Source organism: Stegostoma tigrinum, chromosome 8, assembly GCF_030684315.1.
Source record: "Stegostoma tigrinum isolate sSteTig4 chromosome 8, sSteTig4.hap1, whole genome shotgun sequence".
Lineage (NCBI taxonomy): Eukaryota > Metazoa > Chordata > Chondrichthyes > Orectolobiformes > Stegostomatidae > Stegostoma > Stegostoma tigrinum.
In genome coordinates this window covers 40341919-40363491 of record NC_081361.1, presented here as the reverse complement: position 1 = coordinate 40363491, position 21573 = coordinate 40341919, and the positions used below count along the sequence as shown (strand labels likewise).

At 39.5% G+C, this 21573-nt stretch overlaps 1 protein-coding gene across 2 annotated transcripts in view; it reads left to right on the top strand.

Annotated features, from left to right (window-relative positions):
- Nucleotides 1–21573, top strand: part of dbt (dihydrolipoamide branched chain transacylase E2) — a 47394-nt gene that overhangs the window by 15921 nt on the left and 9900 nt on the right. Inside the window, exons 4-6 of one of the 2 annotated variants that reach the window (XM_048539879.1) lie at nt 5203–5384; nt 17969–18096; nt 21258–21486. In XM_048539879.1, the coding sequence (XP_048395836.1) occupies nt 5203–5384; nt 17969–18096; nt 21258–21486 (539 nt within the window). The remainder of the gene's footprint in view (nt 1–5202; nt 5385–17968; nt 18097–21257; nt 21487–21573) is intronic. The other variant, XM_048539881.2, reaches the window with a different exon arrangement.

Below are 21573 nucleotides of genomic sequence, written 5' to 3'. Positions count from 1 at the left end.
AATGTGTATTATTGAAAAGATGCACTTCAGAAGTTTACCAAGGCTCCTTAGACGGCACCTTCCAAAATCACAACCACTTTGAGAAAGATATGGGCAGCAGTTACACGGGAACACTGCCACTTGCAAGTTCCTCTCTAAGCCACTCACCACCTAAACTTGGAAATAGATCATTATTCTTTTAGTGTCATTAGGTCCATATCTTGGAATTTCCCCCTAATGGCATTGTAGGTCAACCTGCAACACATGGACTGTGGCAGCTCACCACCACCATCTTTGGGCAGCTAGGGATGGGTAGTAAATGCTGGCCCAACCAGCGATGCCCACATCCTATGAACAAATTTTTAAAAAGCTATGATTTTGTGGTATTGGTTACTGGAAAAATGCTGGTAATTCACAGATCAGTTTTTAATAAAATCCGTGCTACCTATCCAATCTGTGTAATCTTCTGGCAAATGATTATGATATTTCCTCTTGCCCCAAATGCAAATTGAACAAAATTCTAGTGCATCTGTCTAGATCAAATCAGACTTTCTTGTAAATCAGTTGCTTTCTTTCATATGACAGTTCAATAATCTTAACAGTTGAGATACCATCATATCCGAAAGCAATTAAACTATTTTATATTGTACTATCTTTGATCCCATCATTAACCAAATATTAATCTCTCTTTAAAAGTAGAAGTGGAACTGGTATCGTTTACAGGTGACCCAAGGCTTGAAGCATAGCGTGATGGTTAGCTGCCAGCCTGGTTTTGAAGCCATTGTTTTAAATAGTCATACTCAAGCATTTTAATCTATTATCAGTTGCTGATGTCATCCACAATACTTCTAAAGTTTAGGAAGCCAGACAAAGGCTTTCTTTTAAAGATTTTTTTATTTTTAACAACATGTTGTAGATGCAAGAATTATGACTGGCATTTGTTCCGTAAATTCGATGTGCCATGCCCCAATGCTTTTAGCACCACCTAGTGATGTAGTGATACAGTAATCAATAACTGTGAAAATTTTAGGTAGAAGTAAAAGGAGTTTCATTGTCTCATTTGACTGATCCCTTCAGTGGCTAAATTAAAAATCTTTGGTTATGTTAAGGTTATCAAAATTTAAATATTACTTTATAATGGATTGTTTAGTTTGGCTATACATAGAGTCCCCACGGTGTGCAAACAGACCATTTTACCAAACAAGTCCAGACAGACCTTCTGAAGAGCAGCCCATTCAGATGTATCGCCCCACCCTATCCCTGTATTTCCCATGACTAATACACTTAACCTATACAGCCCTGGCTACTATGGACAATTTAGCGTGGCCAATCCACCTAACTTGCACATCTTCAGACTGTGCAAGGAAACCAGAGCAGAAACCCACACTGACATGGGGAGAAGGTGCAAACTCCATACAGATATTTGCCCAAGCCCAGAATCGAACCTGGATCCCTGGAGCTGTGAGACAGCAGTGCTAACCACTGCGCTGGTCCCTCAGTACCCATTCAGTAGCCTGCTCAAATGACGGGTTGAGAAATAAAGTGCTAATCACAACAAATTTTAATAGGCAGGTTGATACGTTATGTTCTTTGCTTTGGAACTCGTGGCCACAATTGCATGTCGATTGTTCCTCATCTTCCCCTGAAGGAGCAGGTGGCCATGTCATCCATACCCAATGTGGATTTGGTTGGACATTGAATTACTATCAAGGGAATCTGAAACTCAGTATCTCTGTTATTGAGCCTGTTATGAGATGCTGAGATGTATTCACAGTAAAAACACATGCCTATTTCGATCGAGATAGTGAGTTAATAATTTTGAACACTTATCTGGTAAATATTTCAGTTCTTTGTAAATGGGAATGTCAGCCTTGCTCAGATTTCTTTCATCTCATAGGGAAATATTAAGCCATGATGAATAACATATCAGACAACATGGGACAGCACCTGGAGCCACTTAGTTACAGTGAGCTGGAGAATCTCTGACACTATTCCCATGGCAGCATTTAGCTACATGTCCACTGTCTTTGTGTAATGGTTGCAGGATCCCTGTGAGGCAGTGTAGTACCCTGCAGCAGGATAGACTAATTCTGGCTATACTCTTCTTTCTGTTCCTGGATGACTCTCGCCATGGCTTTTACATCTGAGCTGGTTTTGATGAAATGTGGCTGCTGCAAGAGAATCCTGAAACCTAGATGTTTTGGGCTAGGGTCATTTATCAATATTAGATCCAGGTTGCTAGCGAGCATTGAACTTAATTGCCCTAGATTTAATACTTGTGTTGGTTCTCCATGCCATTGACATGGATGGTATTGTACGATTTGGTGTAAAGGATGTCTACCAAATAAATGGGGCAGAGTGTCTGTGGTCAGCTGCTTCTGTGATTAACAAATATATGCAGAACTTAACAGTTGCTTGTTAATGTGTTGATTAAAAGGAGTACTTTCAGGGGTTTCAGGACGATTATACATTGTGTAAATATTGATTTCAGTATCACTGTAATATGCCACTAGGTAGTGCTGCAAGAATTAACAAGATTTTTCATGATCTGTTCAATTCTGATTATTGAAATACAATCAAGGATTTCAGTCTTTGGGTGTTTTGTTAAGCAGCAGACTATTACTATGTTAATGTGGTGGACTTTCATTCCCCTCTCATGGAGGCAGGGGCTATGTTCTACTGGAGCCTCATTGGTATCCTGGTATCTTGCTGAAGTAGCAATTTTTCTGTGTAAATTTACATAGAACATTGGGAGGCTATTCAACTGTTGGAAATATTGCAGCTCAGTCCATTTTCTGTTCTCGTTTTTAATCATTTAATTTTGTAGCAGTCAAGAACAGGTACCCTGTAACTTTTCATTTCAATGCCTTTAACTGTTGAAATCAGCCATATTACTTAATTGATTAAAATTTAGTTCAGCAGAAAAATGGAAATCAAATCTACAACCTATTTGATCTCATTGTTCAGTATCCAGTCACAATGGTAGCCTGGAATTGCTTGTCACCTTTTTAATACAAAATATATCCCAAGGAACTTTACACAAGATACTGCAGACACTTCTATTGTAGACTCTGTCCAGTCTTCTTTCCATCCTTGTATTTCTTGCTTCCAGTACTTCAGCTGGTTCCCAAAGGACGTAAACCATTATAACTGTGTTGGCACAGTGCTGCCTATCTTGGAGATAAAGTAATGCTTGAGAAGTTGTTAAAGTTAGTGGAAAAGTGTGACAATTACGCAAATATGGTAGATAAGTTTCAGGAAGGAGTTGTTACCAAATCAAGTCAGTGGATTGTGTGGATTGGATAAGTCAACTCTGTACTGCATTCTTTTTTGGGTTTGAAATTCTGTCTTTTTTTTAATCATGTGAAGTGTAAACCCAATGTGTTTGATTGTTCTGGTATTCTTAAATGTTTCATTGCAATAATAAATAATTGACTTATTTCTTTGCATTCATTTACCTATATATTTAGTCTCAATGCTTTTTTTAATAAAGGTGAAGCTGTACTCAACACGATAATGTGTACTGTGTAGAAGCTTGAAGATCGGTACCTGAAGTTTAGAGCATCAAGGCTCAGAAACACTTGGGTGATGGTTATAGTCCCAAGCTTTGGTACCGTTTGTGAAATTGTTCCTCTTGTGGAATCATCTCGGAATGCAGGTTTTGGGGATTGGCAGGAATATGGAGGGCTGTGCTTGACAATGCTCAAGAGGAGCCTATCCTTGAGCTGGATGAAGGGATATAGGGTTCAGTTGACTCGTGGATTCCAGAATGCTGTTTGCATTTCTTAGGGTGGAGAAGTGATCATTGTAATTGGGTCCTGATCAATTTATCTAACTGTCAACTAATATAGATTTGATTCTGATTTCAGTACCTTTAGAGTGATAAATAAATGCATGGCTACTTTAATGTTTTGCTTTATTTTTAATTAGCAAAATTTAGCTGGCAATTTTTGCTTATCTTGAGAGGGATTGGGCTCACAACCAGAACTCACTGCAAAGGATTAACTTAAAATGCTCAAGTTATTGAAATTGTGTACTCTCACTGAAATGACAAGGGGAGCTTGTGATTGGATATGGGGAACAATCCATGGTACCTGTGTGTGTTGGAAAGGAAGGTGTTTCTCTGTGGTATGGTTAACAGTAGATCTGCCCTTGTTGCATTATGATATTGTTAATTGTTAATAATTACCCTCTGTCCAGTCAGGAATTGCTATGTGCTTGGGGCTGGGGAAGAAACTAATGGAATTGGTTGAATTAAGTAAGAAAAATGCAGGGAGGAATATGCTCATTTAACCTTAGGTGCAGCATATGGGTAAGGTGTTATGTTGACGCAAGTACGAGTGCAGAATAATAATGCTTATTTAAAAAAAGAGTAATTCAGAATTTGATCAACTCATCTTTGAGCTCTGATAATAGTGGACCATGGTTAGATCTGGTAATGATCTCAGCTGGACCTCAGAAGTAATGAATGAGCAGTGAAAGTCTTCTGAGATATCTGACAGTCTAAGATAACCGCAAGTTTGTTTATTCTCTACAGGCTAATGAAAGTTGAGATTGGAGTATAGTATTTTCATTAAACAATTTTCTTTTTCTATTGATTTATGTGTCCTCTTACCCTTTCCGAAAGCCTTTAACATTTTGCCTGCATGTGTACTTTTGTGGACAAGTTCATGTTTCGTAATTTAATGTGAGCACAAATATTGATTGATGATTGCTGACAAGATGGTTGCAGCTGAATTCTGTTTTGCCTTCAGACAATGTTAGCATTTTGGCACTACTCGCAATGATCACTGGATTCCAATCACAAGTAGGAACCATATGCATTTTTTCTCTCTCACTAGCAGATTACTGCAGCTGTTTTCAGTGCCTTTCACTTAAGTGAACTCAGTGCAGAGCAGGCTGGAGATTGAGATCTTACTGATCTATTGAGTGATCCTCTGAATTTCTCAATTGTATATACTTAAAATTAGCCTTTTGTGCTAAGGATTTTCAGAAGCAGCTACTTTTCCTCAGAATGCATTGAGACGTTATCCTGCTTAAAACACAAATCATTTTCCAAAGTTGGCAATTTTTGGCAGGAGAACATTGTTTTTAGTTTTCAAAAAACATTTTTGGAAAAAAAATTGTACTCAATTCTTTATGAAGATCTCCACATTAAACGTGTATTGTTCCAATACTTTGTTCTTTATGCTATTTCAGAAAAGCTTTTTTTTGTTTCTACAGGTATGTAAAGGTAGGAGACACAGTGTCACAGTTTGACAGCATCTGTGAAGTTCAGAGTGACAAAGCATCAGTTACAATAACAAGCCGATATGATGGTGTGGTTCGAAAAATTTATTACAACGTGGATGACACCGCTTATGTGGGCAAACCACTGATTGATATAGAAACAGAAGCTGTAAGAGGTACATCAAACTGGGACACTGATCTGTTAGGTGGTGGGCAAAGTTGGGGGTGGGGGCCCTACACTACCGAGTATTTGTAACAATGCCTAATTTTAAAAAAAGCTGTGCATGGGACCCTGCATTTTTAAGGACAAGTAAAGAATACCAATATAAGCCAAGTCAAATATTTTTAACTGTAGTGTAGAAACCAAGAGAATTTGCATTCACGTATCTTTGAAGGTGACAGGGCAAATTTAGAAATGTGGGATCCTCAGCTTTATAATTAGAGGCAGAATGTGCAAAAGCGGTTTTTGGGATATTTGACAACAACAACCTTAGCATATATTAATTTTGCACCTTTATAGTGATGTATGTCTAAGGGGGTTTCACAGTAACATTATAAAATGGTGTGACACCAAGCCACGTAGGGAAATGTTAGGACAGATGACCAAAAGCTTGTTCGGAGGAATGTGTTTTGAGAAGTGTCTTAAAGGAGGAAAGCAAGATGTAGAGTGGGCATTTGTAAACTTGGGCCTGGATTACTGAAGGCGTGACCACCAATAATGGTGTGGTTAGAACTGGGAATGCAATTGAGGCCAGAATTAGATCTTCTTAAATCACTGGTATGAATACCTTCGATCTAGAAGCAGTACAGATTAATTGAAGGTTAAAGGTTATTTATTTAAAAGATCTGAGGAATTTTTTTATTGCAGAATGGTTAAAGGACCTTAGAAAGTTTACATTATAAAGGCTCAGTTGTAATTTCCTTGGATAGAAAAAAATATTGGTCTATGTGAACTGTCAACCCTGGAAGCATTATCAACAAGAGGGAAGTTGAGAAACAAAATGGGTGAGTGCCAGACACACAGCCAAGAAGATGGATGGGTGAAAGCAATCAGCATATAGGTACAGACAAAAGAGAAGGCAGACGGAGACAAAAAGAGAAATGCAGCAAAATCTTGAGTGGAGAAGGAATAAGTTCCTCTCAGTATTCCTCTGCATAAAGGTTGACAGCTGTGCAAACTGGTGTAAAACCTGGAAAGCTGTGTAAAGAGCTGGCTATTTTTCCCAGGTTTAGTCATAATGTTAACTGGTTGGTTGTTTGTTTGAAAAAGAATTCTGGCAAGCTACACTATTGAGGTTATTGTGGCCTGAGGAGAAGAAGATTTGTAGAAGCCTTGGTAGTAATAATCGTACACATGAAACTTAAAGGTGAAAACTCTTGCTGGTTAGGACTGATCTTGTCTACGTGATTAAAGAATGTGTTGTGAAACTGTGTTGTCACATGCTGCCACATTTGTGTCAAAAACATGTGGTCATATAAGACATAGCTGTTGTGTTGACTAGTTAATTAACCTTTGTATTTGAAGTCTCATTTCTCTGTTAATTGATGTTTAATTTACGTTAACTCTGATTCATGTTAAAGTAAAAGCTGCGAAATGTAGAACTTTTTGGTACTTCATTCTTGGAGGTGATTCAATAACTTTGGCTGTTTTCATTTATGGCTCCCCATGCGGATCAAATCAAAATTGATGGCTCAACTAGATTAAACCTAGAGACTGTAAAACCATTTCATTGGAATTTACGAGCATTTAGAGAAGCAATATATGACATTTGTCTTTTCTATATTTTATTAGGAAATCAACATGGGTACCTTTGAGGTTCATGTTTTTGAGAGAAACAATATGACTCTTTAAACTTGAAATAGCTGTGAAAAGACAGTTTACAAAATGTAAAGCTAGTGGAATTAACATACAATAGGGAGTTAAGGTTGATGAGACCCTTGAAGAATTGACTGGTCATCCGGCTCTAAAGGAGGAAAGGACTGTTTTCATTGGTGATTGAGAACAACTGGTTAGAATTTAAAATGTAAAATTAAGAACGATTGACTTAGAAAGAGAGAAATTAACAAGGGATGAAAGAGATTGAGAAAGGAGTAAAGAAAGAAAGAGATGATAACAATCAAAATGAAGCATGAGCTCCAATTATGTAAACATGAGTTGACAAGCAAAAGTGAGCTGCCTCTAAGAAATTCTCTTAATTTTGATTTTGATGAAGAATTTTTGCTTAGTATTCTGCAAAGATGAAGAAGCTAGTTATTTGTATCTGCTAAACGACTTAAGGTTTATTCCATTCCTAAAGATTGAAATCTAATAATAATGGCAAGGTTAATAATATATGTAAAAACAAAAGTAAATATATAATTGATTAAAATAATTTAGAATCTAATTAGAACACATTAAGGATGGCAAAACAGGTGATGTGTCACAGTTGCAGCATGTTGAAGCTGCTGGATGCCAGTTTGATTCACTGCAAATGCATCTGTAAAGTGGTGTGCCAAAGTTACACTCATTTCAGAGATTATGACTTGGAGCCTGAACACCAGACACTACATCGCATCATTTTAGATGAATTCTTTAGTACTGGGAGGCAGTCAGTATTCTTTGGATTGGGTCTTCTGATTTGGTTAGTATTCAGGGAAAAGCCTGCGAGTGAGGTAAGAAAGGGGATCCAGAGGGCAGGAGTGTTTGCCTTTGCAATCGTCTAGCGGGTTTGAGATTCTTTTGCTTTTTAGGATGAGAATGGGGACTGCAGGGTGGATGAACATGCTGACCATTGTACAGGAGGCATTCAACTGGAAGGGACAGCGAGAAATGTTGTGGTTGTAGGGGACAGTGTAGGCAGAGGAATTAACTAGCCTCTGCAACAAAGAGTGAATCCAGACAGCAGTATGCTCTATTGGTGCCAGGGTTTAGGACATCTAGTTCAGGTTGGAGAAGAGTTTTCAGAGGGTGGAGGAGGCACTAGCCATCATGGTCCGTGTATGTACCATGCGCGTGACAAAGTAAGAGATTCTACATGGTCATTTGAGTGTCTAGGCATTAAATTACAAGGCAGAAATTCAGAGATCACATTCTGGATTATTTTTGAGTCATGCGCATATTGCTGTTGGCCAAATCAGATTATAGATGATTATGTGCCTCAAAGACCATTTTAGGAGAATTGGTTCTGGTTTGTGGAGCCCAGGCATCAATACTGGGGAAAGTGGGATCTGTACTGACGGATGATCTCCACCTGAACTGCGCAGGGGCTGGTGTTCTTGCCAGCAGCATAATGAGAGAAGTAGAGATGATGTTAAACTAAATATAAGGGGCAAAGGGGTCAAATTTAGAAAGAAGTAAATCAAAGTGATAAATCAAAGAGTAGAATCGAGGCAAAGGAGAAAGGTACTAATAGGGGAAATGATAAACAGAATGTACAGTGATGAAAAGTACAACAGTAAGGTGAAAGTAAGTTTCCGGTTCAGGAGCAGGGATACCTTGCTGCAATTGTACAGGACCTTGGTCAAACTGCATCTGGAGTATTTTGTGCAGTTTTGGTTTCTTTATCCGGAAAGGAATGTTCTGGCTATGGAGAGAGTGTAACAAAGGTTTACCAAACCGATTCCTGGATGAATCAGTTAGGACTATATTCAGTGGAGTTTAGAACAATAGTGGGGGATCTCTTAGAAACCAATAAAATTCCCTCAGGGCAAGGTATGTGAGGAATCAGAGAAAATGAGTGAGATCCTTAATGAGTACTTTGCGTCGGTATTCACAGAGGAGAGAGACATGACGGATGCTGAGGTTAGGAATAGATGTTTGATTACTCTATGTCAAGTCGGCATAAGGAGGGGGGAAGTGTTGGGTATTCTAAAAGGCATTAGGGTGGACAAGTCCCCAGGTCCGAATGGGATCTATCCCAGGTTATTGAGGGAAGCAAGAGAGGAAATAGCTGGAGCCTTAAGATATTTTTGCAGCATCCTTGAGCACACGTGAGGTCCCGGAGGACTGGAGAATTGCTAATGTCGTCCTCTTGTTGAGGAGAGGTAGAATGGATAACCCAGACAATTATAGACTGGTGAGTCTGACATCAGTGGTCGGGAAACTGCTGGAGAAGATACTGAGGGATAGCATCTATTTACATTTGGAAGAAAACAGGCTTATTAGTGATAGGCAGCATGGTTCTGTGCAGGGAAGGTCATGTCTTGCCAACTTGATAGAATTCTTTGAGGAAGTGACAAAGTTGACAGATGAGGGAAGGGCTGTTGATGTCACATACGTGGACTTCAGTAAGGCATTTGATAAGGTTCCCCATGGTAGGCCGATGGAGAAAGTGAAGTTGAGTGGGGTCCAGGGTGTACTAGCTAGATGGATAGAGAACTGGCTGAGCAACAGGAGACAGAGTTGTAGTGGAAGGGAGTTTCTCAAAATGGAGAACTGTGACCAGTGGTGTTCCACAGGGATCCATGTTGGGTCACTGTTGTTTGTGATATTATACACATAAATGATCTGGAGGAAGGTACAGATGGTCTGATTGGCAAGTTTGCAGATGACACTAAGACTAGTGGAGTAGCAGATAGTGAAGGGGTCTGTCAGAGAATGCAGCAGAATATAGATAGATTGGAGAGTTGGGCGAAGATTTGGCAGATGGAGTTCAATCCAGGCAAATGCGAGGTGATGCATTTTGGAAGATGCAGTTCAAGAGCGAACTATACAGTAAATGGAAAAGCCCTGGAGAAAATTGATGCACAGAAAGATCTGGGTATTTAGGTCCATTGCACCCTGAAGGTGGCAACACAGGTCAATAGAGTGGTCAAGAAGGCATATGGCATTCTTTCGTTCGTTGCTCGGGGTATTGAGTACAAAAGTTGGCAGGTCATGCTGCGGTTGAATAGGATTTTGGTTTGACTACATTTGGAATGCTGCGTACAGTTCTGGTTGCCACATTACCAAAAGGATATGGATGCTTTGGAGAGGGTGCAGAGGAAGTTCACCAGGATGTTGCCTGATATGGAGGGCGCTAGCTATGAAGAGAGGTTGAGTAGATTAGGATTTTTTTACATTAGAAAGACAGAAGTTGAGGGGGGATCTGGTTGAGGGGGAACCTGATTGAGGTCTACAAAATCATGAGCAGTATAGACAGAGTGGATAGCAAGAAGCTGTTTCCCAGAGTGGGGGGAACTCAATTACTAGGGGTCACGATTTCAAGGTGAAAGGAGAAAAGTTTAAGGGAGATATGCATGAAAAATTCTTTACGCAGAGGGTAGCCGGTGCCTGGAATGCATTGCCAGTGGAAATGGTAGAGGCTGGCACGATAACATCATTTAAGATGTGTCTCGACAGATACATGAATGGGCAGGGAGCAGAGGGATACGGATCCTTGGAAAATAGGTGACCAGTTTAGATAGAGGATCTGGATCAGCGCAGGCTTGGAGGACTGAAGGGCCTGTCCCGTGCTGTAATTTTCTTTGTACTTTGTTCTTTGTTCTAGGACCAGACATCCTGAACAAAGGGAAGATGTTTCCAGTCCAGAAGCAAAGATCACAGTATATGGGCATTGGGTGGGCCATTTAGGATTGGGACAAGGACAAACGCCATCATGCAGAGAATAGTGAACCTGTGAAATTCTCTGTCATAGAAGGTGGTTGAGACCAAAATATTGAATTTTTTTAAAAGGGGTTAGATATAATGCTGGGGCGAACAGGGCCAAGGGGCAAAGAGAGAAAGCAGCACATGATATTGAATTGGATGATCAGTCACAATCAAATTGAATGGCAGAGTAGGCTCCAAGGACTGAATGACCTACTCCTATTTTCTATGTTTTGAAAATCAACAGATAAGATGACAAAAAGAAAGCATTCAGATCTAGAATCATGTAACTAACATTAGAAAACAACAGATTACCTGACAGTGCCTGCATATTGAATGGTACTGGACACAACACAGGAAACCAGAAAAAGATGGTGAGGTGGCATTTGTTAATGATGTTATGATAGAGAGGGATGACTTAAGCTCAAGAAACCAGTATGTGGAAATGGTTTGAATAGAAATGAGAAATGATAAAGGCAAGAAGTACTTGTGGTTTGGCATACATGGTAGAGCATGGAGAAAGAAATAATGGAAGCTTTTCAGAAAAACATGGTGATAAACATGGGAGATTTTAATATACATGTAAATTGGAAAAATCAGATGGACGAAGGTACCTGGATAAAGCATTTATATATTTGTATTTGATATAGTTTCCAGGTCTTGATGGATTTCATCTTAGTATTTTTAAAGAAATATCAGACAAGATAATTGAAGCATTGGATTTAATTTTTCAAAACTTCCTATATTCAGTAAAAGTCCCATTAGACTGGTAGATCACAAATGTAACTCTTATTCAAAAAGGGAGGCAGACAGAAATCAGGAAACTACAGGCACATTGGCTTAACATGTGTCATAAGGAAAATGTTAGAAATTTTTTTTGAAGAAATTATTGCAAGGCACTTGGATAAGTTCTGGGTATTTGGAGTCAGTGTGGTTTTGTGCAAGGCAAATCATACATAACCAATCTATTGGAATTTTTTGAGGAAGTGACATGCTGTGGCTAAAGAAGAAGCATGATGTACTGTCCTGTGAGTTTTTAAAATGCTTTTTATAAAGTGCCACATGAAGGGCTATTGTGGATTATAAAAGCTTATGGTACAGTGGGCAGAAAATTAGTATGATTTGAATGTTGCCTGGCTAACAGAATACAGAGAATAGACATTAATGGAACTAAAATAAAGTTACAATTCTGAGGTAGAATCACCAGATCCGAAATGTCAACTCTGTTTTGTCCTTCACAGATGCTGCCAGACCTGCTGAGCTTTTCCAGCAACTTTGTTTTTTTCTTCCTTATTTACAGCATCCCCAGTTCTTTCGGTTTTTATTTACATAGACATTAATGGGTTCTTTTCTGTTAAGTAAGATTTAACTTGGACCTGAATGGTTGGAACAGGGATCAGTGCTGGAATCTCAACTGTTTACAATGACTTGGATGAAAGATGATATGGTTGCTAACTTTGCTGATGGCAGAAAAAAGTTAGGAAAGTAAGTGGATGTGAGTGAGCCTCTGATGAAGCGCTGGTGTTATGTCCCGCTTTCTATTTATCTTTTTAGGTTTCTTTGAGTTGGTGATGTCATTTCCTGCATTGGTGATGTCATCTACAAAATACCTTGCGAGAACTGTGACAAACACTACATTGGACAAACAGGCAGAAAGCTAGCCACCAGGATACATGAACATCAACTAGCCACAAAACAACATGACCCACTATCACTAGTATCCTTACATACAGATGAGGAAGAACACCACTTTGATTGGGACAACACATCCATTCTAGGACAAGCCAAACAGAGACATGCACGAGAATTCCTAGAAGCATGGCATTCCAACCGGAACTCCATCAACAAACACATTGATTTGGAGCCAATCTACCATCCTCTGAGAAAAAGAACAGGAAATCTATCACAGCCAACTAACCCATCAGAAATAATGGGAACTGCAGATACTGAAGAATCCAAGATAATAAAGTGTGGGGCTGGATGAACACAGCAGGTCAAGCAGCATCTTAGGAGCACAAAAGATGACGTTTCGGGCCAAGTCCCCTCGTCATGCTTTTTCTGATGAAGGGTCGAGGCCCGAAACGTCAGCTTTTGTGCTCCTAACATGTTGCTTGGTCTGCTGTGTTCATCCAGCCCCACACTTTGTTATCTCGGATTCTCCGGCATCTGCAGTTCCCATTACCTCTAACCCCTCGTACCTTCAGGGTTTGCTTTGATCGGATTTAGGACCTGAGTTTCAGATTAAACACCTTCACTTTCTGTCTTGGTGAAGAGTTCCATCTTGTTGTGGTCATTTTTTTCCTAAAGGATATCTCACAACAAATTTATTAATTATAAATAGAAGCACATATTCTGCATTTATTATCTCTTCTACTGCCATTACCACTCCCTTTGCCTTTTGCTGTGGGTGCCCTCACCATCTGTTCTAGTTGCTGCTCCTCCCACTTTGGCAACAACATAAAAACCATAATTTTCCAGCCCCCTTCAGTTCTGGAAAAAAGTCACATCAGACCAAAATGTTACCTCTGTTTCCCTCTCCACTAATAATTCCTGATCTGCTTAGTTTCTCCAGCATTTTGAACTTCAGATTGCTGCCATCCACAGTATTTTGATTTTATGAGATTATTAATTAACCTTCTCCTTTTGCTCAAAACCATTTCTGGGAAAGCATGTTTCCTAGTTGGTTCATCAATGTACAGATCTAAATAAAAGTCTTATACACACTGCAAGAATTCACCTGCCACAGTATTATTGCTAGAGTGATTTGAGCAATCTGTACGTGGATTGAAGTCTTACATGATGACAGTGGCACCCTTGTTGCATGCATACACTGTTTGGAAAGCAATAGACAAACTCCCATTTATATTTCTCCCCTCCACCCCTCATTGCTTCTTAGCTCCACCCATCAGAAGGTAAAGAGATTGATAAAGAGATGGATCACAACCACTATCTGTTGTCTGCTGTTGGCCCCCAACTTTGGAGAGTCCTGCAACCACTCAATAATGTTCTTGACCCTTGTGTCAGGGAGGCATTGTGACATTCTGGTATCACATCTGGGGCTGTAGAAACATTTACCTGTTCCTCTGATGATAAAATACCAATCACAATTGCTACGCCATGTTTAGTGCAAGCTACTGGATTATATCATATCACCTCAAAAAAGCTGCAGTTCAAGAAAGCAGTTCACTACCATTTTCTCAAGGACAATTAGGAGTGAGCCATAACTGTTGGCCTAATCATCAGTGTTCACATCCAGTGAATGGATGTTTAAAAACGTAGTAATATGCGGAACTCTTGCTATGTGGTTGCTTTGAGAAAATAAAGAAACATAGTTACTCTTTTTGTTAGATGCTGCACAGAATGCAATTGATAATGTTTTGCTTGGATTAATAGCTCCATGTCTGGAATACTTTTGGGGGTAGTAAATGTCTTTAAGAGTTGAGATTCTTGAACAATCCTTCATGTTGAATTATTTGTCAGTACTCATGGTCACACCTAACAGGTGAGTTGGAACATGATCCCCAGAAGAAGAAATTGTAATCACTATTAACAGCTATTCCACCTAAGATTTTTGAGACAAAGATCCTTTCTTTATTTGTCACATTAGCTCTGCTATAGCAGTATTTCTACATTGTACTCTTTGCAAGTGATCATGATCATTTGTCATACACAGATCTCATTTGCCCACTAGAACAATAGCAGTGATTGTGGTTGTTGCCGGATTGATGGGACTGCATTGTTGATTTGTAGAGCTGTGTTTACGAGGTAACTGATAGTGCTACAGCAGTGCTTGTACATTATTGGGGAGTGGAAGAACAAGTTTGTTGTATTTTAATGAGACTCCATTATACCCAGTGCTTTAGTGTTTTGCTCCATCATGTACTTGTGCTTGGATCAACAAATATGTTTCTAACTGATAGTCCAGGGAATCTTTCACATTATAACATTCATTTTCTTTTTATTGTGTGGCTGTAACAGAATTCTGTCATCCCTCTATTCATGAAATTGTGAATATAGTTTTAGAATCTGTATATGGACGTTTGTTTTAAAAAAAGCATTAATAGTTTTGATCCCACACACTCAGGCAGGTTTGTGGCAACATAAGACCATAAGAAATACGAATGGGAATAGGCTGTTAAGCCCCTCAAGCCTGCTTTGCTTTTCATTAGGATCCTCAGATCAACTTTCCTGCCCTTTCCTGAACCCTTAATTTCCTCAATTTTCAAGAATCTACTTGTCTCAGCCTTGAATATACACAAGGAATCTGCCCCCACAGCTCTCTGTGGCAAGGAGTTCCAAAGACTTTCAGTCCTCACAGAGAAGAGGCAAGTGGGGCTGGTTTAGTTTGGGAACTTGGTCAGTGTGGACTCATTGGACTGAAGGGTCTGCTTCTGTGCTGTGTGACTCTATTAAATTGATGCCCCTCATTCTGAGACTATGCCCTGTGGTCCTAGATTCACCTTTGAGAGGAAACATCCTCTCAGCATTAACCCTGTCGAGCTCCTGAAGAAACCTGTATGTGTCAATTATGTCCCCTGTTATTCTTCTGGAGTCTCAGTCTGGACTCAAGATAACCCCTCCATACGAGGAATCATCCTTGTGAACTTTCTCTGAAATTCCTCCAATTAAATGATATTTTTCCTTAAATAAGGGGATCAAAACTGCTCATAGTACTCCAGATGTGGTTTCAACAGCACTGTGTACTGTTGCAGTAAGACTTCCCTACTTTTATATTCCAGTCCCCCGGAAAAAAGGGCCAACATTCCATTAGAGCTCCTCATTACCTGCTGCACCTGTGTGGTAGCTCTTTGTATTATATGCACAAGTATCCTCAAGCTCCTTTGTGTTGTAATTTTTCTCCAATTAAATAATATTCTGTTCTTTTGTTCTCGCTTCCAAATTGAACAACTTCACATTTTCTCACTTACCAACTTTTTGTCCAGTTACGTGACTTATCAATATCTCTCTGTAAACTGTACTGCTTTTGCAACTTGTCTTTCACCTGTTTAGTTCATCTGCAAATTTGGTCCAGTACCTTCAATTTTCATCAGTATATCATTAATGTATATTGTAAGCAGTTGTGGTCAGCACTGATCCCTGTGGAAACCCACTGGCCATGGATCTCCAAATTGATAAAGAACCCATTATTCTCACTGGCCATTTCATGCCTGTTTGCCAATGTAGTATCTATGTCAATACACAACCTCCACAACCGTGGGCTGTTATCTTATGACTTAGAGCTTTTTGTGAGATACCCTGTCAAACACCTTCCGGAAGTCCAAGTACAACACACCTATTGGTTCCCCTGTATCCACTTTGGTTGAGAGTCAAAAAAACTCTAATAAATTAATCAGATGCGATTTTCCTTTCATGAAGCCATGCTGTCTCTACTTAATTGGATTATGATGTTCCAACTGTTCTGCTTTTAGTTCTTTAATAATTGATTCCAATACTTTTCCAAAAATAGACATTAGGTTCTGACCTGTAATTTCTTATATTTTGCCTCCCTTCCTTTTTGAATAGGATTAGTAGTTTTCCAATTCTCTGGCATTTCTGTAGAATCCAGCGATGTTTGGAATTGTACAACTGATGCATCCGCTATCTCAGTAGCCACGTCTTTTAGGACCTTATGATGCAAGCCGTCAGGGCTAAGGGATTTTACTGCCATTAATCCCATTAGTTTGTCTGACACTCCTTTGCTCCTGATGGTGATGACAGTTAATTCCTCTCCCATATGCTTTAATATTAATGGGATGTTCAAAGTATCTTCTGCTATAAAGACTGATGTAAAATATCTCTTTATTTCATCTGCCATTTCCTTGTTCCCAAAACCGTCTCCCAGATTCATTTTCTTAGAGACCTTTGTTCACTTTGATCTCTCTCTCTCTCTCTCTCTCTTTTCCTCATTATATTTAAGGAAGCACCTGTTGTCAGTTTTCATTTTCCTCACATGTTGTATGTAAAGCTCCTCTATGGTGGCTCAGTGGTTATCACTGCTGTCACACAGTGCCAGGAACCCAGGTTCAATTCCAGCATTGGGTGACTGTCGGTGTCCTCTGGGTGCTCCAGTTTCCTCCCACAGTTCAAAGATGTGCAGGTTAGGTGGATTGGCCTTGCTAAATTGCCCGTAGTGTGCAGGCTAGGTGGTCTAGCTATGGGAAATGCAGGGGTAGGATAGTGGGCTGGGTCTGAGTGGGCTACTCTTCTGAGAGATAATGTGGACTTGTGGGCTGAAAGGCCTGCTTTTACACTACGGATTCTGTGAAGTTCTTCTGATTATTCACATACATATAGATACAGATCAAACTCTCCACAGTATTGCCCTTAAAACACCTTCAACTTGGGTGCAATTAGTTATAGATTAGATTAAATTACGTTAGATTCCCTACAGTGTGGAAACAGGCTCTTTGACCCAACAAATCCACACCGCCCCTTGCAGCATCCCACCCAGACCCTTCCCGCATAACCCACACACCCCTGAATATAACGGGCAATTTAGCATGGCCAATCCACCTAGCCTGCACATCTTTGGACTATGGGAGGAAACCGGAGCACCCAGTGGAAACCCATGCAGACATGGGGAGAATGTGCAAACTCCACAGAGACAGTCGCCCGAGGCTGGAATCGAACCTGGGTCCCTGGCGCTGTGAGGCTGCTGTGCTAACCACTGAGTCACCGTGCTGCCCCCTGGCTCACCAGTTATCGCCAACTTTACAGCACCCTGTTATCAAACTGCAGCAAAAGTGATTTTTACCATATGGTGTCCCATTCAGTAGTTATTCAGATGAAAATTACAAAATTGATGTCCAAATTTTTAAAGTTGTGTGCAGGCTTTTGTGCTGTCTGTGTCATTGTGATCCCAAGTAGATTTAATACCCCAAGCCCCATGAGGGAAAATGCAGTGTGGTCACTTTACAGCTTGTAAGATCTTAATTCATAATGATAGCATGTACAAATATTGTAATTCATTTCATTTGTGCCATGTTTTAACTGACAGTAAATTTTGTCATTTTTTCAGCAGTCTCTTTCAGATACATTTTGTATTTCAATGTCTGCACAGCCATCAGTAAAGATATGTAGTCTGGCACTGCACAGGAGGAATCATTCTATGGACCAAGTCAAAAATATAAGCTAAGTTTCTCTTAGTTTTCGCAGCAAACTAATATTGTTATTTTTTGTGTGTTTTTATTGCAGATGTTGTACCAGAACAAGATGTTGTTGAAGCTCCTGCAGTGTTGAATGAGGAACACACGCACCAGGAAATAAAAGGGCAGAAAATATTGGCAACACCAGCTGTACGCCGACTCGCTATGGAGAACAATGTGGGTTTTGAGACATTTTCTTGCTAAGCTGGCCCTTGCTTATCCTGTTATCAGCCACTAAAAGGCTGGTTCACTTCTGTTGCTGGATTAAAATGACATACTTGTTTTTGAAAGGTTTTCAGGTTTCTAGGATACAGCAAAAGGTTTTTGATTTAAGATTGTATATTAAGCATACAATGTTATTTGCTGTCAGTGCTCTTCTTTGTAAAAGAAAAACAACCTACAGAAATGCATCAGCTTAATGCAAACGTTGCCATGGATGCTAAAAGATTTTAAATAGTGCAATGTCAGTGTTTGAGAAGATACCACACATTGAACAGATCCAAACAATAGTGTTTAGGTTCTTATTCAACGAGTCCAGTTTATCTGATTGTTGTATGAGAAGTTTTTGTACTGTAACTAAGGTGATTTACAGGTTATCATTGTTCGCATTCAATTCTTACTGCCATTAAATCTCTTGGCTTCATAGAGATCCCATTGAATGGTGACGGTTTCTTGGTGTTTCATTGTAACATTTGAAGCCCAAGTTGTAGCTCAGCTTAGCTTCATTAGAATAGAAGATTCTGGAAGGAAACCATAGGTTAGTAATATTTTGTAAAGGAAATTAATGTCACAGAATCATTGAATGCATACGAGATCGCCATTCAGCCAACTGAATCTGCTCCAGCTCTTTGAAAGAGTTTTTAAATTTGTCCCATTCCCGCACTTGCCCCCATATCCTGTTCTATCATTTTTTTAAAAAAATTCTCCAATGCCCTTTTGAAGGCTCTTATTGAATCTTTATCCACCACCCTTTCAAGTGGTGAATTCTAAATCTTGTGTCTCATGTCATCTCTGCATCATTGGCCAGTCACTTTAAATTTCTGACTATTGACTTTTTACTCAGTTCACGATTTTAAACAGCACTGTCGAATCTCTGCTTGAGTTTCGATGATCAGAGGAGTACAATGTCAGCCTCTCCACCGTATCCAGTATAGAACAAATCACTTAGCCCTAGAACTATTTGAGTAAATGTCTTCATACCTCTCCATTGCCACCACCTAATGTGTAGTGCCTGTAACTGGACATACTACTTCAGTTGGGACTAAACGGATGTTTTATTTCAATAACTTACTGGCTATTGTACTCGATACATGCACTTATACACTTTGAATTACAGTTTGTTTAATAATCTGTCCTGCCATTTCAAAGATTTGTGCACCATCTCCTCCAAGTGTCTTTGTTATTGTACCCTCTTTAGAGTTGTACTATTTAGCATGTATTATCCTTCTCATTTTTCCTACCAAAGTGAATCATATTTCACATTGCAGTCACCCATTCTATCAGCCTGTACTAAGTCTTTTTGAAATCTGTTACTTCTCATGGTTTTCCTCTAAAGATCAATCCTGGGTCCTTTCTTTCTCATCTGTATGCAATTTTATCTAAAATGCAGCTTTAGTTTTTACGTGTACACACACAAGGCTCATCTCTACCTCTCTCGACTCTTCCAATGTTACTACATTATCAGATGGCTTCTGCACAGACACAAATTTCCTGCAATTAAATGCAGGGAAAACTGAAGCTATTATATTAAGTTCTCTTTGCAAACTCTATTCCCTATCTATTGACTCCATCCTTCTCTTTGACAACTGTCTAAAACTAAAAAGTTGGTTCACTGTCCACCTCTGTAATATTATCCAATTTAACTCCTCTCACCTGCTGAAATTCTCATTCATGCCTTTATTACCTCTAGACTTTATTACTCCAGTTCATTCCTGACTGGCTTCCCACATTTTACAAACTCAAGGTCATCTGAAACTCTGCAACCTTGTCCTTCATTCTAATCACCCATCACCCCATGGGCTCCCTGACCTGCGCTGGCTCCCATTCAGGTAATTTTCCAACTTTTAAAATTCTAATTCTGGTTTTCCAATCCCTCCAAAGCCTGGAATCCCTCCCAGTCGCTACACTCTGCTCCATTCTCACAACCCTGTGAGATATTAAAATTTTGATTCTGGTCTCTTGAGTGTCTTCGATCTGAATTGCTCCATTTTTGATTTCTTTCAGAAGTCTAGGCCTAAGTTTTGGAACTGTTACCCTAAGCCTATCCTCTTACTTGTCTTTCCTCAGTTGAAAACTTTCTTGGAGTCTACCACTTTGACCAAGCTTTTGGTCATCTGTCACAATATTACCTGACAGGACTCAGTGTCAGAGTTTACTTTATAACATTGTGTTGAAGCACCCTGGAATGTTCAATTTGTTGCTGGTTCTATATAAATTCAAATAGTTGTTCACTGCTTAAATTACTTACAAGTTTTCAGTCATCTGTAAATTTCAAAGCAATGCTCCGTACCCTAAGCTATTAACATATGGCAGAAACCTAGTACTAAATGCTTAGTCAGATCTCCCCAAATTGTGAAGTCACGTCAGTTCATATCAGCTCTGATGAATAATTATCTAGACTCAAAACATTGACTTCCTGTCACTCCATAGATGCTGCCTGACCTGCGGATATTTCCAGCATTTTTGTTTTCAGTTCTGAATAGGGTTTTTGGTTTTGTTTTAAGAATCCTGTTTTTTTCCACCAATTCACTCAATGGGGGAAGATTTGGAATTGGAGGTATTGGGGTGGATTTGAAAGGAGGGGAAGATCAGAATGTTGAATAAGGTGCAGATGGAGAGGGCAGTATTGGGAGACGCACAAAGCAAGGGTTCAAGGATGGAGGTTGAACGAGTGGGGATTGATGCGTTGGTGTTGAAGAACTACCGAATGAGACATGCTCAACTCCTTTCCCTCCATTCCCTGCCAATGACTGATGACCCAGTGCCTCCCCATGATATCTGTTGAAACCTCGACTGCTAAGATAATGTAGACCTACTCAAGTCTGAAAGCCAGCAATTCATTACCATGTTTTATTTTATATCCCTTAGCCAGAATTTGTCCATTCTCCTGCTTCCCTTTCTATTTCATGATTTCAGTTTTATTATCAAGCCTTTGGGCAATTTCTGACTTTGCTTTGCTTAAAACTTGGGATGCGTAGAGCAGAGTGGCATCAAATTTGTGACCCTCCTCTGTGACAGCATCTGTTAGAATGCCACTGACCAGTTAGTAAGTAACTTCGTAATCTATCTATATTATGCAGCTTAATTACAAATATTTAGTGTATTTTATTTTAATTCAGATAAAGCTAAGTGAAGTGGTTGGGACTGGGAAAGACGAACGAATCCTGAAAGAGGACATTCTGAACTACTTAGCTAAACAAACTGGGGCCATTTTACCACCGTCACCGGAGATTAGTCCACCGCCACCGGAACCAGTTCAATCAAAACCTAAAGGGATGCCACCAGCTCCTAAAACAATAACTCCAACTTTGGCATTTACGGGAAAAGATCAAACTGAACCAGTTAAAGGTAATGTGTTGTAAATGTCATAAATTATTCATTAAGTTTAATTGTGATTTTTAAAAGTTGATGATCTGGATAGATACAGTGGCAGTT